General features: G+C 37.2%; 3 protein-coding genes across 4 annotated transcripts; all 3 read left to right on the plus strand.

The window, feature by feature from the left end:
* Positions 1 to 1,508: 1,508 nt before the first annotated feature.
* Positions 1,509 to 5,822, plus strand: psme1 (proteasome activator subunit 1). The gene is made up of 11 exons (XM_058395718.1): positions 1,509 to 1,704; positions 1,820 to 1,852; positions 1,935 to 1,997; positions 2,087 to 2,188; positions 3,690 to 3,738; positions 3,871 to 3,971; positions 4,121 to 4,189; positions 4,274 to 4,341; positions 4,423 to 4,477; positions 5,194 to 5,280; positions 5,399 to 5,822. Exons 1-11 carry the CDS (start codon positions 1,666 to 1,668, stop codon positions 5,477 to 5,479), a joined length of 747 nt encoding a protein of 248 aa, XP_058251701.1. The 5' UTR covers positions 1,509 to 1,665; the 3' UTR covers positions 5,480 to 5,822.
* A 212-nt stretch (positions 5,823 to 6,034) lies between these two features.
* Positions 6,035 to 14,180, plus strand: pak1ip1 (PAK1 interacting protein 1). 2 transcript variants are annotated; one of them, XM_058395698.1, is made up of 11 exons: positions 6,035 to 6,108; positions 6,193 to 6,320; positions 7,516 to 7,678; positions 7,758 to 7,878; positions 7,966 to 8,040; positions 8,122 to 8,192; positions 8,287 to 8,432; positions 11,127 to 11,224; positions 11,622 to 11,718; positions 13,564 to 13,684; positions 13,811 to 14,180. In XM_058395698.1, the coding sequence occupies exons 1-11, from the start codon at positions 6,057 to 6,059 to the stop codon at positions 13,936 to 13,938; spliced, it is 1,200 nt and encodes a 399-aa protein (XP_058251681.1). In that variant the 5' UTR covers positions 6,035 to 6,056; the 3' UTR covers positions 13,939 to 14,180. The 2 variants fall into 2 exon arrangements, with proteins under 2 accessions (XP_058251681.1, XP_058251689.1); XM_058395706.1 differs by having other exon boundaries at positions 8,140 to 8,192.
* A 1,280-nt stretch (positions 14,181 to 15,460) lies between these two features.
* Positions 15,461 to 17,516, plus strand: tmem14cb (transmembrane protein 14Cb). The gene is made up of 4 exons (XM_058395727.1): positions 15,461 to 15,695; positions 16,470 to 16,571; positions 17,018 to 17,105; positions 17,238 to 17,516. The coding sequence occupies exons 1-4, from the start codon at positions 15,620 to 15,622 to the stop codon at positions 17,296 to 17,298; spliced, it is 327 nt and encodes a 108-aa protein (XP_058251710.1). The 5' UTR covers positions 15,461 to 15,619; the 3' UTR covers positions 17,299 to 17,516.
* The last annotated feature ends 1,195 nt before the right edge of the window (positions 17,517 to 18,711 follow it).

Consider the following 18,711-nt stretch of genomic DNA (forward strand, 5'->3'; position numbering starts at 1 on the left):
CAGAGGCAATCAGACTTACATTCTCCGTCGCTTCATGTATCCTAACAAACTTCGCACCAGATTTAACTGGAGATTACGATCTTATCCGTGTAACTGTCCTAATTTTATTTTTCTTTTTACACTAAATTGACCTTTGGACAGCGCTGTTGCTTGTTTCCTTTCGATGTTTCATAAAGAAAAGTGAACTATGAACGAAAAAGTATTTCTTCTGGTGCTTTCTCCAATATATATATTTTTTGCTTCTCTTGAGTCTCTTCAACATTCCTCTTTCTCTTATTCTTAAATGTCTAGCTGTTTTTATTTCCCTCTGCCATGTTTACAAAGTTCGTCACATGTTTCTCTGTATGTTTTTTTTTAAACAGAAAATTTTTTTGTAATTAAATTTGGCCTTTTCTCACTTTTTATTTATATTTCTGTGAAAACAAGAAGCATGGAATTAGGCTAGCAGGCTAAGCACCCCCTCCTCCTCCCCCTTTCAAACAAAAATAATTAATATAAGGTTTCATTTTGGGCATTTTCTCATTTTATTTACGAGGAAACAAATGTTTTAAGTGTTATTCAGTATTTTTGTGAAATTTAGTGCAACAGCACCACCACTTGTCTTTGTAACTACACACAGCACGATATGAGGCTTAAGCTGTGGGCTAACTCTAACGAGCCTAGAGAAGTAGCTTCAAACAGCCAATCAGAGACAGCCCAGTCACGTGACTACACAGAGTGACCCCTGGTTTGATTCTACAGTGGGATAGTATCTTATAATCCACTTCAGTGACGTTTTAACTTATGAATATAGTCGATCTGTTAACATTTTTTAATGCTGAAATGTAATTGGAGAGAAATTCATATTAACAGTTGACAGACAGAGCATATATTTTCTAGTAATAATCATTAAAAAAAGTACAGACCACAGAACTTTTTGTTTGTTTGCCATACCATGAGCTTAAAAGGTATAAATCTGTAGCTTCCTATCTGCCTTTAAGTGTGTGTGTGTGTATGTGTGTGTGTGTGGGTGTGGGTGGGGGGTAATTTTCCCCCATACAGCTTTTAAACAAACACAAATTTAGGATTCTACTTTTCAATACACATAGACTACACTCATAACACATAGAGGATAAGAAAAGAATAAAACACATGCATGTACATTTATTTTAAAAAAATCAATCCACTACAGTTGGTTTTATTTATTTATTTATTTATTTATTTATTTATTGCCTTTTTTCCACAGCAATTTTCCAACAATTACAATATACAGATGCTGTAATAATTCTACGATGAGTGGTTACTCTTATTTTGAAATAACACAGACTTCGATAACAGAAATTATTTTAATATTTAATTAATTTCTTGATTTAATTCAACTTCCGTGATTAGGCTACTGAAAAGTATTCAAAATAATATATATATATATATCTGAAATTATCATCTAAAGTATCACGTATCATATATCATTAAAGTCCCCGCCCCCCCGTGTGCGCTGCTGTTTTTGGGAATTCCGGATCATACCGGATTTTACTTTCACTTTCACTCTCTATAGCGAGCTCAAGCGCTTCTGGTTTGCTTCCTCGGAAATAATTTCTAATTTTATTTTTGTTTCTGTCGCGCTTTTAAAGCAAGTCGACAGGCGATATTTAATTGAAAGAAGTTTAAAACATTTCCCTGAACACCATGACTTCCTTAGACATGAGCCCTGCGTCGAAAAAAGAGGTAAGTGCTGGATTTTCATTTGTCATCGTAGGCCATGAAACCGATCCTAACCAAAATAATTCGCTTTTAATGAAATATCTGCAGGTTCATGGGTCTGTATTTGTATTTTTTACAGGTTGATGGGTTTACCAAGAAACTCACCAGAGAGGTAAAGTGCTGATTCCGTGCAGATTTTTTTTTCTTAATGAGGTAGTCGACTGTAACTCTATAGCATTTTCTCTCTCACACAGGCAGAGCAACTCATCTCAACTTTCTTCCCTCAGAAGATTGCAGAAATGGACAACCTGCTCCAGGTGAAGTGTCCAAAATCCCTTTTGCATCTTACCAAAACACATGAAAGATAATATTTCTGTAATATTTTCCATCACATGCCTCTCTTCAGGTCTCACTGGTTCTGGAAGACCTTTCTACTCTCAGAGCTCCGCTGGACATCCCGATCCCAGACCCTGCCAAAGAGGAGCTTAAGAGAAAGAAGAAAGAAGAGGTACTTGTATTAAATATGAACCCCAAAAAATTCCACCATGAAACACATTACATACACCGATCAGATATAATATTATGACCACTGAGAGGTGAAGTGAGTAATACTGATGACCTCCTCATCATGGCACCTGTTAGTGGGTGGGATATATTAGGCAGCAAGTCAACATTTTGTCCTCAAAGTTGATGTGTTAGAAGCAGGAAAAATGGACAAGCGTAAGGATTCGAGTGCCAAATTGTGATGGCTAGACCACTGGATCAGAGCATCTCCAAAACTGCAGCTCTTGTGGGGTGTTCCCGGTCTGCAGTGGTCAGTATCTATCAAAAGTGCTCCAAGGAAGGAACAGTGGTGAACCGGAGACAGGGTCATGGGCGGCCAAGGCTCATTGATACACGTGGGGAGTGAAGGCTGGACCGTGTGATCCGATCCAACAGACGAGCTACTGTTGCTCAAATTGCTGAAGAAATTAATGCTGGTTCTGATAGAAAGGGGTCAGAATACACAGGGCAGGATGGGTCAGGGCTGTTTTGGCAGCAAAAGGGGGACCAACACAATATTATGCAGGTGATCATAATGTTATGCCTGATCTGTGTATATTGATATATGCTGAAATATTTGTCTTTTGATAAACGCCTAGACCCAGTGTCGAAGTAGTGTAGATGTTGGTAGAGTCTAAAGCCTTGTTCGGATTGGATGAGTTTACTTTTTTACAGACAGCAATAAAATTTCAAAGCAGGAGTGAGTTGTTAGTGAGGTGCATTTTTCATCATGCTCTATTCACAAAATGCAATCCAACCACTTAAAGATGAGTGGAGTGGAGATTTTATTTTAGTTTGGGACGAACCAAAGTTTCGCAGACGCCCTCATGCAGAGCAACTTATATTTTCACCTCATTTTATACATCTGAGGAACTGAGGGTTAAGAGTCTTGCTCAGGGGCCCAGCAGTGGCAGCTTGGTGGACCTGGAACTTGAACTCACAGCCTTCTTATCAGCAGTGCAATGCCTTAACAACTAAGCTATCCCATTATTAGACCTGTAATTTTCTCAGAAAAGGACTGAAAACACTGATGATCGAACTGAACAAAAATTCATTCGCATAGAAGAGCCTAGGAACCTAATAGGACCTTCCTCCAGGACCCTGTGTAAATTGAATCCGTCCAAATAGGGCTAAAGTTTCAGAATTGAAATGCAGCAATACGTCCCAGAGGCTCGGTTAGTTAAAGATCTATGAGACGAGTGTACAGATGAGGAGGTGAGAGATCTAGTAAGGAAAAATGACTGAAGTGCCGCTGCATCGCGCTTTATGTAGGGTGAAAAAAGTGGCCAACATGTTGAAAGAAGTTTATAGTAAAAAAGCCAGTAGAGATGTTGGACACATCCACGACTGAACTTCCCTGTAAATGAGCTCTGCTAGTACAGAAACTTCACCACCACCTTCTGACCAGTGGTATTCAACACTTATTATAAGATAATGTATATAAATATGTCTTTATTTCTTTACAGAAGAAAGCAAAGGAGGGAAAGAAATCTGAAGACAAAGAGGAAGAAGAAGGTGAATTCCATAAGAAAATATCTTCAATATTTTTATATTATTTTTATAAATCCATGTTAAGTTACAATATGTGGTCTGAGACACAAACTGGCATTATATATTTGAAGCTAAAATTAGTATTTTGTGCTGCAGCTGGACCTCCCTGTGGCCCCATAGCCAGTAACGAGAAAGTGGACAATCTCATTAAAGCCATAAAACCCCACATTCAGACGCTGAAGGAAAACCTTAATACAGTAAGAACTCAGATTTGAACCTGGACTCAACTTTCACTTGTTGTGTATAGTGACTTGCATAAGTATACATCCCCCCCCCACCCCTGAATGCACCCTAGAAGTCCAATGGGAAATGATGTGTTGAATATAATCCATCTCCTCTGTGTAAGGTGTCCATGTGGGTACAACTACAGATCCCCAGGATCGAGGATGGGAACAACTTTGGCGTTGCCGTGCAGGTGAATCTCAAAGCTCATATTTGATAGAAATAACCCGATGACTGATACCGATGATACTAATGACGTTGGAATAAAATTCTATAGGAAAAGGTATTCGAGCTGCTGACCAACACCCGCACCAAGATCGAAGGATTCCAGACACAGATCACAAAGTAAGTGACGCTTATGTTAATTCTAGAATTTCATTCTGACATGGTGTTGGGAGTTAAGCGCTGTATTCGGTTTGTGTTCAGGTATTACAGCGAGAGAGGAGATGCTGTGGCCAAGGCTTCCAAAACGCCACATGTGGTGAGGATTACCTTCATTTACCTCTGAGAACTATCCATACATGAGCTTACAGAAAGGCTACAGCGAGATGTAAGGCATAAAACACTGGGTGTCATGATATAATAGAGAAATAATCAACGGATGAAGTGGTTGGAGTTTTCAAAAGTAAACTAGGACCTAAGTCCTAAAGATGGTGGACAATGACACTGGAGACTCCTTCAATCATTGTGAATAAATGTGTCCTCAATGAGAACTTCACCAAAATGCATAAATATTTGTCTCTAGTGTGGGAAAAGTCTTAAAGTCTGTAGTTCTGGTGCAGAATTTACTTAAGTGGTTGAACATGTGTGTGTAAGTGTCACATGATACAGAATCCCATCACAGTGAAGCATGGTGGTGGGAGCATCATATTGATCGGAGGCATTTCATCAACGGTTTTAGCCAAAAAGAATGATCGAAAGTATTAAGAGTGTGTAAAGCTGCTAAAAAGATCATTCCAGAAGTCTTGCAGTTGTAGTTGCAGCCGAAGGAGGTTGGTCCACCCAGAGGGGCGAATACTTAAACTTCAATTGCTTATATAGAGTGTTACTATAGAAATGATAAGGTATTACTAGCATGTTTACCTCTAGATTACTTTTATTCATTTATTGTTACAATTGGATGTTGGATTGAAGCCAGATATTAAGTCTAGCCTACTAGACTTTATATATATATATTAATGTGTATATATGTTACAGGGTGATTACAGACAACTGGTTCACGAGTTGGATCTGCACCAGTACTGTGAGCTGCGCATCGTGGTTCTGGAGATCCGCAATACATACGTATGTCTTCACATCCGATCCTTTAACGCTAGCATTTTTGTCCATCGCACTCTCTCTCTCTCTCTCTCTCTCTCACTCTCTCTCGACACACTGACCCTGACTCTGCTTTCAATTCCAGGCCATCCTTTTCGATGTCATCAGCAAGAACTACGACAAGATCAAGAAGCCCAGAGGAGACTGTAAAGCGCTTATCTACTGAGCGACTCGCACCATCATCACTCAGAAAGAGAAACATTGCAGATTAGATTTCATTTTTGTGATGCTTTCTCGGGTTCAAGCACAAAGCAGAGACTGATCCCGAATTCCCTTTGGTCATCTTTACATAATAAAGCAGTGACATTGTGTAAATTCGTTTAAAGCCTCATCTTTTTTATATATTATTATAATCACAGAAACACAAAAACTGTCATGTTATTTAGACGTTGTTATATGTTTTCAGCTGACAGATGTCATGTGTTTATTGAATTGATCTCCAGATTGAGATGTTTATTGCAATTTTGTTCTCAAAGGAATCTGCCAATTAAAGGAATTGGAGAAAATAACTGAACTAGCAAAGTTTTATAAGTGATTATACTCCTAGAAATCGACTAGATTTCTAGATTAAACCTTTTTTTAATGAGAATATGTATAGATGAATGAATGCTGTATAGAGGGTATATATGTATATATATATATATATATATATATATATATATATATATATATATATATATATGTTTGCTAGAAGAATTAGCACTGAACGCTGTCAGGTTTAGCACCGTGACTTTTAATTTGACATGAACCGGAAATACACTCAACACCCCTTCTGGACCCAACACTACGCACATGGTTAGGAAAGATGGTGTTTCTTCAGTATTAAAAGGTTTGTTTTTTAAAGAATTAATCACATAATCGATTTCTTTTGGGGAGCAGACTGTAATGAGGAGAACACTGCTGAAATGGGAGATCATGTGGAAGTGATTGTTGGAAGTTATGAGCAGATAGTGTTTGGGTACCGAGTGTGTCCTGCAGAAGGAGGAGGAGGAGAAGAAGAAGAGAAGGTAAACATCATCTCTTAATCTGTCACTTTTACTTTCTTTAAATCCTCACTGTGAAATTCCCGAGTAAAGAATAAAACACACAGCGTCCTGCTTCTGGAGGAAAAAAATCAACTACAGCAGAGAACACGTTCTCTCTCTCTCTCTCTCTCTGTCTGTCTGTCTCTCTCTCTCTCTCTGTCTGTTTCTCTCTCTCTCTCTGTCTGTCTGTCTCTCTCTCTCTCTCTGTCTGTTTCTCACTCTCTCTCTGTCTGTCTCTCTCTCTCTCTGTCTGTCTCTCTCTCTCTCTGTCTGTCTCTCTTTCTCTCTCTCCTTCGCTCTTTCTCTCTCTCTCTCTCTTTCTCTCTCTCTCTTTCTCTCTCTCTGTCTCTCTCTCACTCTCTCTCTCTCTGTTTCTCACTCTCTCTCTGTCTGTCTCTCTCTCTCTCTGTCTGTCTCTCTCTCTGTGTCTCTCTCTCTCTCTCTCTCTCTCTCTCTCTCCTTCGCTCTTTCTCTCTCTCTCTCTTTCTCTCTCTCTCTCTCTCTCCTTCTCTCTCTTTCTCTCTCTCTTTCTCTCTGTCTCTCTCTCACTCTCTCTCTCTCTCTCTCTCTCTCTCTGTTTCTCACTCTCTCTCTGTCTGTCTGTCTCTCTCTCTCTCTCTCTCTATCTCTCTATCTCTAAGTTTGTCATGTTTCATGTAACAGAGAAACCACCAAAAGTGTAAATTTCCTCTGGTGACACAAATGTTTCACCAACACAGGAAAGTAGTAGCAATAATTAATAAATAAATAAATAAAAACAACACAATATTCTTAAGCAATAAATTATACCTAACTGTGGCATTTATTTATTTATTTATCAATATAATGAAAAATGTTCGTAAAAAACAGCATGTAAGTTCCCAAAATGAGAGAAAATGTTTTAGAATTTTCTAGAAATATTTATTATTTCATGAATTAGAGTAAAGAAAATAAATAATACATTATTCTAAAACAGTATATGAAGTAAATATGACGGATAAAATAATAATAATATATTTTAGGTCAGAGTAAATTTAAAAAATAAATAACGTGCATAAAAAGTCAAATAGCTGAGCAGGACATCATTATGGAGCAGTTTCACTTTGACTTGAAATGTCTGCTCTATAGATGTTAAAGTATTATATGTGTGTCCCTGAGTCTCGAGGTAGTTTTCAGATTATTGTGTTGCGTCCTGCAGGAATGGAGATTAGAGCCGGTTTTCACGCACCACGCTCACACGGCGTGTCTCTCCGCGGTGGCGGCCAACCAGCAGTTCGTCGCTACGGGAAGCAAAGACGAAACCGTCCAGCTCTACGACATGAAGACGAGAACGGAGCATGGGGCGCTATTACACCATGACGGTGAGGGGGGGGGGGATCCACGGTCAAAGCTTCATGGACGTGAACTGAATTCAAAACGGCTGTGTGTGTGTGTGTGTAGGTACTATCTCGTGCCTGGAGTTCGGTTCTACTTCTCACTTACTGAGCGGTGGGGAAGACGGTCTGCTGTGTGTGTGGAGCACAAAGACATGGGAATGTCTGAAATCCATTAAAGCTCACATGTAAGTGTCGCTGTAATCAGAGTCGCTGATGAGGAGTTTTGTGTTATGTTTTTGGCTGACGTTTTATGTTTTGCGTTTGTTCCGTAGGGGTCATGTGACTTCTCTCTCAATGCATCCGTCTGGAAAACTTGCGCTGTCTGTTGGGACGGACAAGAAGCTCAGGTAAAGTAGCGAGTGTGCTTCCGAATATGTCATGAAGCCCTTAACTGTGTTTTTTGTTTTTGCATCCAATGTGAAATATAGATTTCTGACTTTTTCTAGAACGTGGAATCTTATCGAGGGAAGGCCAGCTTTTACCAAGAACATTAAACAAAGTAAGCTTTTAAAATCTTTAAAAACCTTTTAAAGGCCCCCCCCCAATCCACTGGACAGTCTCTTGAAATGATATTCGTCTTGTCGTTTGTGAAGATGCACAGATCGTGCAGTGGTCACCAGCAGGAGATAAGTATGTCGTTGTCGTAAACGATAAACTAGATGTCTACGACCTGGAGTCTGCCAGCATCATCGGCACCTTTGCCTACAGGAAGAGGATTTCATCTGTCAGATTTCTGAAGGTTTGTTTTAGGTTACTGTTCATTTTATTTACTTACCTAAATCTTCTTCTTCTTCTTCTTCTTTCTCAACACTTACACCCACTAGCTTCATATCCTCATTTATTCCATCCATATACCTCCTCTTTGGCCTTCCTCTTTGCCTCCTGCCTGGCAGCTCCTTGTCCAACATTCTCCTACCAATATACTCACTCTCCCTCCTCTGAACATGTCCAAACCATTAAATAAAGAAGACTATCACACCGTTTGAACTGGCATTGTGTCGGTCAGCTTTGTTAGTTCTATTGAATTCGTGCCAAGTATTACACTGACCTGTTAGTTCCTCAGTAGCTCTCGGATGCACAATTCCACGTCACTATAAACAGTTGAAGAAAGGACATTATTTAAGTTACATTTACATTATTTACTGTCCAGCGTCACCCAAATGGCCCTACAGAGCCTGGTTCCTCTCAAGGTTTCTTCCTCTTATCATCTCAAGGAGTTATTCCTCACCACCGTCGCCTCAGACTTGCTTGCATTAGGGATAAATGATAGAGATAAATACTAACTTAACTTAGCATTTTTCTATACTTCTGTAAAGCTGCCTTAAGACAATGTCCATTGTTAAAATCACTATACAAATAAATTTGAATTGCCAAACTTCAAATTAAAATAATTTTGCTTTATATTTTATTATATTACTGAAATTATTTTCTTAAGTAACTTGCAACCTAGCTTACTTATGTTAACTATTTACTTATTTTACTTAAATAACTTTATTTAACTTTAAATAACTTAAGTACCTTAACTTACTAAACATAATGTTCTTAGTTCATTACATGCTGTATTTACTTACTTATATACTTAAACAAAATCTTCATTAATTAGTTACTACTTATCATACTTTATTTAATGACTTTTCTTAATTTGCTCACGTCTGTGCTTATATTAAAGAGGTAAACCCTTACTAAAGGTAAACCCTATAGAGGTAAACCCTTACTAAAGTGCTTAACTAACTTGCCTACTTCCTTTACTTACTACCTTATTAAACATGCTTTCTTACTATTCTACCTTACTTACTTTACTTTATTAACTATCTTAATGTACTTAACTTATTTTTCTTACTTACCGACAACAATACTTACTTTGCTTGACTTCCTTCTCTAACTTTACTACCCATGTACTTAATCTGTACTGAACTCTAATTCTCTACATTACTTACTACTTTACTTTACTTACATGAAATACATGGTCATTTATTTAGCTTTCTTGCTGTAGTTACTTACTGCCATTTTTACTTGGCTTCCCATCTTACATTATATTTACTTTACATTACATTTATATTAAATAAATAAAGGTTGTTTGAGCAAACTTGACTTATTCTTTACTTAACTTTACACCTTTATAACTTTATTTACTGTGTACCTTATGTTACTTACTGTACTTACCTTACTTTACTTAGTGTATACCTTATTTTACTTAATTTACTTAATTTTTCCCTTACAATAGTTACTATAATTGGTGTATACCTTAGTTTATTTGTTATTTACTGTACACCTTACTTTACTTACTGTGTATCTCACGTTCCTTGATTTACTTACTGTATACCATACTTTACTTTTAATTTACGTACTGTATGCCTTACTTTACTTACTGTACTTACTATATACCTTACTTTACCTACTGTATATCAAAGTTTACCTCACTTACTGTATACTTAGAGTATATCTTACTTTATTTTAAGTTTACTTTACTTACTGTATATCTTACTTTACTTAAAGTTTACTTTACTTACTTTATACTTAGAGTATATCTTACTTTACATACTATATACCTTATTTACTACTTACTATATACCTAAGTTTATCTACTGTATATCTTACTTTACTTAGTTTACCTTACCTACTGTATCCCTTACTTTACCTATTGTATCCCTTACTTTACTTACTGTATACCTTTACTTACTTTACCGACTGTATATCTTACTGTATATCTTATTCTACTTACTTTACCTGTTGTATAGCTTACTTTACTTAAAGTTTACTTTACTTACTGCATACCTTACTTTACCTACTGTATATCTTACTGTATATCTTTATTACTTTACCTACTGTATATATTACTTACTGTATATCTTTATTACTTTACCTACTGTATATATTACTTACTGTATATCTTTATTACTTTACCTACTGTATATCTTACTTACTGTATATCTTTCTTACTTTACTGGCTGTATATCTTACTTTACTTAAAGTTTACCTTACTTACTGTATCCCTTACTTTGCTTACTTTACCTACTGTATATCTTACTCTACATACTTTACTTACTGTACATCTTACTCTACTTACTGTATATCTTACTCTACTTACTTTATTTACTGTATATCTTACTCTACTTACTGTACCTACTGTATATCTTACTTTACTTAGTTTACCTTACTTACTGTATACTTTACTTAGAGTATATCTTACTTTATTTATTATATACCTAACTTACCTTACTGAGAATATACCTTACTTTCCCTACTGTATACCTTACCTTACTTCGAACATATCTTACTTTACTTACTGCATAACAAACTTTCTTACTGAGTTAATACATATATAAAATGTTTGTATGTATTGTGTTTGTATGTGGTGTTATTTGTTATAATAATATATTTTGTAAAAGTGACCTGGTTAACCATGTGGGTTATAACATCATCCCTGTTGCAGAACACGCTGCTGGCTGTGGCAGGAGATGATGAACATGTACAGGTGTATGATCTCACCTCTGAAAAGTGCATCTGCGAGTTCAAAGCCCATGAAAACAGGTGCGTTTTGCTTAACATACTCAACTCCTGCTTTGTAGGAGAATTTTTACATTTCACATTAAATGTCGCATACACTGTGAGAGGAAAAGCTCAGAAGCATGTAATTAGTCGTGTTATTATGACACTGATTTGTCGTTTAAGGATTTAGCAATGCTGGATTTTTATCCATTTCTAGTTACGTGATGTATTAAAGGTCAGTTTTCAGTATAGAGCGGGGTTCTCCGTGCTAGAACTTTAAATTATATCTTTATTTCTAGCAGTTACCAAACCCTAGCACTGGAGACTCCTTCCATTATATCAACAGTTGTACATGTTATTCATCTGTCATACAAGAACGATCACATATAAGAGAGAATTATCCTGTCTCTCATGTTGTAACTGATTTGTTTGTTCGTAGAGTAAAAGCTCTGGACAGCTTTGAGATGAACGACTTGTGTGTGTTGGTCACTGCATCTAACGATGGATTCATCAAGCTGTGGGACTTCAGTACAGAGGTACGAAAGCATCTCACTGTGGATGCAAATCATGGTCCTGAGCCTAAACCCCTTATTACTTAACTACTGAACTTATTTTATATACTCAATTAATTTACTACATTTGCTTATTTACTGCCTTAGAAAGGTGTCCGGAGTTCTGTGTGATAGAAAAATATCAGAGAGAATCAGGGGGAAGGTTTACAAGACAGTGGTGAGACCAGCCATGCTGTATGGTTTAGAGGCAGTGTCACTGAGGAAGAGACAGGAGTCAGAGCTGGAGGTAGCAGAGCTGAAGATGTTGAGGTTCTCTTTGGGAGGGACACGGTTGGACAGGATTAGGAACGAGTCCATCAGAGGGACAGCTCATGTTGGACGTTTGGGGGAAAAAGTTAGAGAGGACAGATTAAGATGGTTTGGACATGTCCAGAGGGGGGAGAGTGAGTATATTGGTAGGAGAATGTTGAGCTGCCAGGCAGGAGGAAAAGAGGAAGGCCAAAGAGGAGGTATATGGATGTAATAAATGAGGATATGAAGCTAGTGGGTGTAAGTGTTGAGGATGCAGAAGATAGGGATAGGTGGAGAGAGATGATTCACTGTGGAGACCCCTGAAGGGAAAAGCCCAAAGAAGGAGAAGAAACAGTTTATTTACTGCCTTATCTTACTTTATTTTCTTATTACATAACTTTAATTACATTGCCTTACTTACTACCTTTCCTTATTTAACTATTATCTTATTTTACTAACTACTTTACTTATACATGTTATTTACTTACTTCTTGTCCTACTCTACTTATAAGACTTTCCTAAATTACTTTATTTATTTGTTAATTAATTAACCTCACCTATTACCTTAGTTTACTTACATTACTTATTGCTTTACTTACATATTACTTTACTTTACTCAGTTACTTCCCTTACTTATTACCTTACTTTTCTTAACTACTAAATATTTTACTACTTTATGTTTATTTACTTCTGTCTTACTTTACTTGCAGCACTTATTTTTACCACACCTTACTAACTTTACTTCATTATTACTCTGTTTTACTTATTTATTACCTCACATTACTTATCGCCTTACTTTACTTAATTACGTTGCTTGCTTATTAATTTACTTTACTTATTTACAACCCTACCGTAGTTACTACCTTAGGTATGTTACTCACTTACAGTACTTTACTTTACTTAACTGCATTACTTCCATACCACATTACCTTCCTCATCTTATAGATGTACTAGTTTCCCTTACCTACTTGAGTAGATTATCTTTTATTACTTTCTCACTAACCACTTTACTTGGTTACTTGCTTCCTTATATTACTTATTTTACCTTACTTTCCTTCCATTGCTGCTTACTTGACCTATTTACCACCTTACCTTGCTTACTTTACTTACCTACTACATTACATTTCCTACCATATTTTACTTCCTAATTTATTTACTTGCTTACTTGAAGCTCCTTTTAAACGTAACCGTCCTGTTTAGTATATGTTTGTACTTAATACCAGACGAAAACATTGTTGGAGTCACCTGAAGAAAGTGAGTTAGGTAGGAAGTGTAGTGTCCTCTAACCCAAAGACTTCTCTTAGAGTTTGCATAGAAGGTTTTCAGTTTAAAGGTTTGCATCGCTGAATTCCGAGTCAGAGAGTTAAAGGGACATGTGGGCCAAAAAAAAATCCGTTGCAAATTTCACTGCATGATGATAAATTTATTGTTTCTATAGTAACAACTCGTTCCTCATTTTATTTAATAAAGGCTATAAAAACTTCTTGAATGCTTTCTTGTGTGATATTATTTATAATATAATATTATCCTAGCAAGACATAATAATGTTTTAATCTGTCTTCATTAACGTAACTTCAGAGGCAGGAATCAGTGCGTCTGCTAGGACAGGTGAACACCACCGCCCGGCTCACCTGTCTGTCCGTGTGGAGAAGCAGCACAAAGGAAGAAAAGTCGGACACGCAGCCCGCAACGTCTCGATGTACGTTCGAGGATCCAAAATGGAGAACATCTGGAATAAAATACGGCTGCCATATAAACCATAGTTTCATTTCTATATATCATGCTATGAATGATTTATGTTCCTGTTTGTATTTTTTTTTAACAGCTGATAAGGAAGCTCTGCTGCCACCCAAAAACAAGAGGGTGAGGATCAGCAAGGAGGAGGTGGTCGTGGAAGAAGACGCTTCGTCGAAAAAACAAGGCAAAAAGAAGAAGAAGCAGAAAGTGCAATGAGAAATGTTGTTTCGCGTGAACGCAGAAGGACTCTTCATGGTGTTATGTCTTCAATTTCCTCCTTCAGTATGGTGTTGCTAATGAGGGAAGCTTTGTAGAATTTCAAAAAGTGTTAAGTTTGGGGTGTTTTTTCAGGATTCGTCCTGGAAAAAAAAAAAAAATCTTTTATCTCAGTGTAGACTTTGCCTCAAGTGTGTCTTTAAAACGAATCAGCTACATAACATAAAATACAGAATTTATAAGCTGTTGTAATTGTCATTATTTCATCATATGCATCTATGTTGTTGTTTTATGTATTATGATCACAGACTGGAACAGATTCAAAAGCATGACGTTTAGAAATTAACGACAGGAAAATATTGGATGTAAAAGTTATGTATCATAATCCTTTCACCTAGCACTGTTGCCTCACAGCAAGAAGGTCCTGGGTTCGAACAGGCAGGGGCCTTTCTGTGTGGAGTTTGCATGTTCTCCCCGTGCCTGCGTGGGTTTACTCCGGGTACTCTGGTTTCCTCCCACAGTCCAAAAACATGTACATTAGGTTGATTGGTAATTCTAAATTGCCCATAGGAGTGAGTGTGAGTGTGTGTGGTTGTCTGTATATATGTGTGACCCTGTGATGGACTGGTGACCTGTCCAGGGTGTACCCCTGCCTTTCACCCAGTGTGTGCTGGGATAGGCTCCAGCAAATCCCTGTTACCATAATTTGGAATAAACCGGGTATAGAAAATGGATGGATGGAATCCTTTCACACTGCTGAGACGAAAGGACACGCAAACGAAACAGTGAAACCCCATGAACGAGTTGTTACTATTGAATGAATGCATTAAACATGTATAACGAAAGATTTCTCCAAATTTAGTCATGATTAGGTCTTTATTTAGTTAGCAGAAGAAGATCTGAATGATTAATATGGTTTATATGTGTATTTATTATGTACTCTTTGAGCCTTTTCCCTCCCATGAACAAAATTTCATCAGGGTACTCTCAAGCACACTATATCACTATAAACACTGAAAATCTGGCTCATAATTATTTATAATAATAGCCACAAGTGTGGTCACGGTCCTTTTTCCTTTAAAAAGGACACAGATATAGGATATTGAGCTTCTATAAAGCTCTAAAGTGTGCTAAGTTGCTGTATGTATTAGCATGTTAGCATGGTGTGAGGGAGTGTGTATGAAATGACTGACAGGATGGCCACGTGAACACAAATAGACTTTTATGATGTGGGAAAATCCTGAGAGAAAAATGTCACTAAAAAAATACTTTATTCGTATTTTTTCCAGTTTATTCCTATGGGGGGGGGGGGGGGTTTCTTTGTACTTTTAATATAAACCTGTGGTTTGCAGCTGCACTTCTGTCACAGCTAATGCTATAATAAAAGACACTTTCTAGCAAACCAGAATTAAGAATTTAGCGACACTGCAGTATTAATGTGTATTAATGTGTAGCAGCCATGTCCAGATTTTTTTTTTAATATAGCCAGAAATGTAAGCTATAGTCAACCTTTCTACTTTTATTTTGAAATGTCTTCTCTGAATCCTATAATGGAGTCACCATCCGGGTACTTTCAGCGCTTACCTATAGAGTAATACAAAGCTTGTTGTATTTAGTGCCTGTGGCATATTAGTATTGTACGATTTTGTTATTTAGATTTATTTATTTTTTAACACTGAGCATGGCTGTAGATTTACTCGGATATGTCTTCGCTGCACTAATTGCAACAGGAGGCATTATTGGGTTCCTAAAAGCAGGTAATGTCCCACTAACTACTCACCTACCTACATAACTAACTACCTAACTCTTCCGCCATTACTTCTCATTATACTCGGGTTTTACTGTGTGGCTCATTATTGAATATTTAATACACGTTTTCGCTCTTCCCTAGCTACCATGCACTGCTGCAAGACTATTTTTCAGGGGAAAGTAGAGACGGCTCTAGATAGAAATCTCCAGATGACGTCGTCTGTCATTTGCATATTCATGAAGGCGTGATGCTCATTTGCATATTATAGGGCGTTTCAGGGAGGGGGAAGGCTTTCTGAAGCGTTTAATCAGACTAGAAAATAATTAGGGAATTACACAAACAAGCGTAAAGCCTGTAATTGGCCACTAAGGTCGTTATGGTAATCATCTCGTTTGTTTCCACTTTCTCTGGAAGACATTAAAAAAGAAAAGAAAAGGAAAAATCCCTCAGCGTCATGTTCCAGAGAACATGACACGTTCCAGAGAAAGCTGGAAAAAACATAAGGTCTCATTACAAAGGTGTTACCAAAGCCCTGACGCTGGAGTGTCCTTCCTTCTAACTAAACCTTATATAAACATGCCTTATAAAGCTTATAAAACACTTAAGGATGTGCGGTGATTCGGAAATAAACAGCTAAGCTATAATGAGAGACTCACAGTGATCCATTGAAATTGTTCTTGTGAATGAAAAATGTTTTGCTTTCGTTTTTTTTTTCTTCTGCTGTCTAAAGAAGCAGTCCAGTAAATCTGATGTGAGTTTTTTTTTTTTCTCCTTTCCCCAGGTAGTGTCATGTCACTGATAGGTGGACTGGTCTTTGGGGTTTTGTCAGCGATCGGCTCTTTCCAGGTGTCTAAGAATCCGAAAAACATCTGGTTTTCATTCGGTAAGTTTTGGCAAATCGATCAAGAAGGCAGGGGAAAAAAAGCAGTGGTGTTATGTCTTTTACCACAGGTCAGTCGAATTCCTGAATCTGATTGGTCAGATTGTGTTTTGTAGCAGTTAAATCAAAAACATTCAAGCGCATGTTATTGTTTCTATAGCAACAGTTTGTTCAGAGGGACTGCACAGAAGTAGATTAAAAACTGTGTAGTTAGTTGTTGATGCGAAGGAGATGTTTGTTTATTTAACGTGTATGGAAGGAGTCTCCAGTCATGGTGATCGGTAACAGTTTTCTCAGTAACGATATCAGCTATGTTTTTGTTTTGTTGACTTCCAGACCTAAGATGTAGCTGCTATAAAATACATGAATCGGTCGCGTTTCATTACTTGCTCAGCGATACATTCATTTCGAAACGTTGATCTGATGTACTTGCATGTTTTCACCACTAGTGACATATGGAACGCTGGCAGTTCTGATGGCAGTGAGATTTCTGAGCTCATGGAAAATAATGCCAACTGGGTTGATAACAGGAGCAAGGTAATTCACAGTTCCACGGCTAATCCTATGTTCAGAAGCGAACTAGCGGAAAGCCATGTTCTCGTAATGGTCTTGTACACAAACAAGCGTTTGATGCCATGTTGTGTTTTCATTTTTTCCCTCTCTCTACAGTTTATTCATGGTTTTGAGATTAGTACTGGGGTTCCTGTGGCCGCGCAACAAAAACTCGTGAACAAGTAAGAAGAGAGAGAGAAAGAAAACAAAACAATTGTGGATCGACAAACAGCTGGTTTCTCTCTCCCCCATGTTTGATATTGTGATATTGGTTTTTAAATATTTTAAAAAGAATTATGTAAATGATTAGGCACAGTTGTTGAATTAAACAATTTTATATTGAAACTTTATATATATGAATACTTTACACAGTCAATAAAAGTATCATTGAAAACACGTTTTCTTGTCTTGTTTACGTTACTGTTTTATTCCTAGCCTTTTATGTGAGTTTTTGTGTTCATCATCAACCCTCTTACTACTGAATATAACAACAACAACAACAAAAGAATTCTATTTTTAGACTTTTGCTGAAGACATTCTGTCCTCACAGTGCGTCGGAAATTACACTTATATTTCCATATGTTTTGGGATGCTTTTACATGCACATGAATATAATATGGAGTTGCCTCCCGCCCCTTACAGCTATACCAGCTTCAACTCTTCTGGGAAGGCTTTCCACAAGGTTTAGGAGTGTGTTTATGGGAATTTTTGACCGTTCCTCTAGAAGCGCAGGTCAGTGTGAGGTCAGGCACTGATGTTGGACGAGAAGGTCTGACTCACAGTCTCCACTCTAATTCATCCCAAAGGTGTTCTATGGGGTTGAGGTCAGGACTCAAGTCATGTAGTGCAGTCATGTTGGAACAGGAAGGGGTCATCCCCAAACTGTTCCCACAAAGAGCATGAAATTGTCCAAAATGTCTTGGTATGAAGCTGAAGCATTAAGAGTTCCTTTCACTGGAACTAAGGGGCCAAGTCCAACAACATCTGGATTCAATGATTTGGAGGGGTGTCCCAAAACTTTTTCCAATATAGTGTAAAAGCCTAACATTTCTATTGCTAAGCAAAATAATTTAGGATCCAACCTCATAAGGGATCGTCTCAACACAAAAACGTCATTAACTCTTTCTTTTTTTCTTTACAAAATACACCTTTTAAACCCCTTTTAATGCAGAACCCTCAACTTTCTTTGTTTTTGTTAAATAACTGGGTGGGGATTCTTGTGAATGTATTATTATTATTATTTTATTTTTTTATTATAAAAAATGCTGGATTAAATCATTTGGGACATCCCATTATTGGAAATAATGAACTTTTCAGTGATGATCGTTTACGTTTACTAGGACCTTGTGTCTGATTATTTTGCCTGTAACGCCATGTTATGTAACTTAGAACCATTAAACCTTGGATATATTTAATGGTATTAAGATTATTCCTGAGTTAGACAGATCATATTTCTCCTTACTCATGTCCTTATCTTTAAAATGATTTATAACAGCTGTTTGACCTGGTTTGTTGAGTTGTTAGTGAGTCAGAGTGTTCTCAGAGAGCAGATCCGAGAACCTGTTCTCGGCTCTAAAACTTAATATTATTA

The sequence above is a fragment of the Hemibagrus wyckioides genome, linkage group LG01 (assembly GCF_019097595.1).
Source record: "Hemibagrus wyckioides isolate EC202008001 linkage group LG01, SWU_Hwy_1.0, whole genome shotgun sequence".
NCBI lineage: Eukaryota > Metazoa > Chordata > Actinopteri > Siluriformes > Bagridae > Hemibagrus > Hemibagrus wyckioides.

Excerpts from the sequence above, each read along its gene's own strand:
- psme1 (XM_058395718.1), top strand. The coding sequence starts at position 1,666 with ATGACTTCCTTAGACATGAGCCCTGCGTCGAAAAAAGAG. Across the intron at positions 3,972-4,120 it reads TGAAGGAAAACCTTAATACA|GTGTCCATGTGGGTACAACT; the intron begins GTAAGAACTCAG and ends CCTCTGTGTAAG. Across the intron at positions 4,342-4,422 it reads TTCCAGACACAGATCACAAA|GTATTACAGCGAGAGAGGAG; the intron begins GTAAGTGACGCT and ends GTTTGTGTTCAG.
- pak1ip1 (XM_058395698.1), top strand. The coding sequence starts at position 6,057 with ATGAACCGGAAATACACTCAACACCCCTTCTGGACCCAACACTACGCA. Across the intron at positions 11,225-11,621 it reads TTCAAAGCCCATGAAAACAG|AGTAAAAGCTCTGGACAGCT; the intron begins GTGCGTTTTGCT and ends GTTTGTTCGTAG. Across the intron at positions 11,719-13,563 it reads TGTGGGACTTCAGTACAGAG|AGGCAGGAATCAGTGCGTCT; the intron begins GTACGAAAGCAT and ends ACGTAACTTCAG.
- tmem14cb (XM_058395727.1), top strand. The coding sequence starts at position 15,620 with ATGGCTGTAGATTTACTCGGATATGTCTTCGCTGCACTAATTGCAACA. Across the intron at positions 15,696-16,469 it reads TATTGGGTTCCTAAAAGCAG|GTAGTGTCATGTCACTGATA; the intron begins GTAATGTCCCAC and ends TCCTTTCCCCAG. Across the intron at positions 17,106-17,237 it reads GGGTTGATAACAGGAGCAAG|TTTATTCATGGTTTTGAGAT; the intron begins GTAATTCACAGT and ends CTCTCTCTACAG.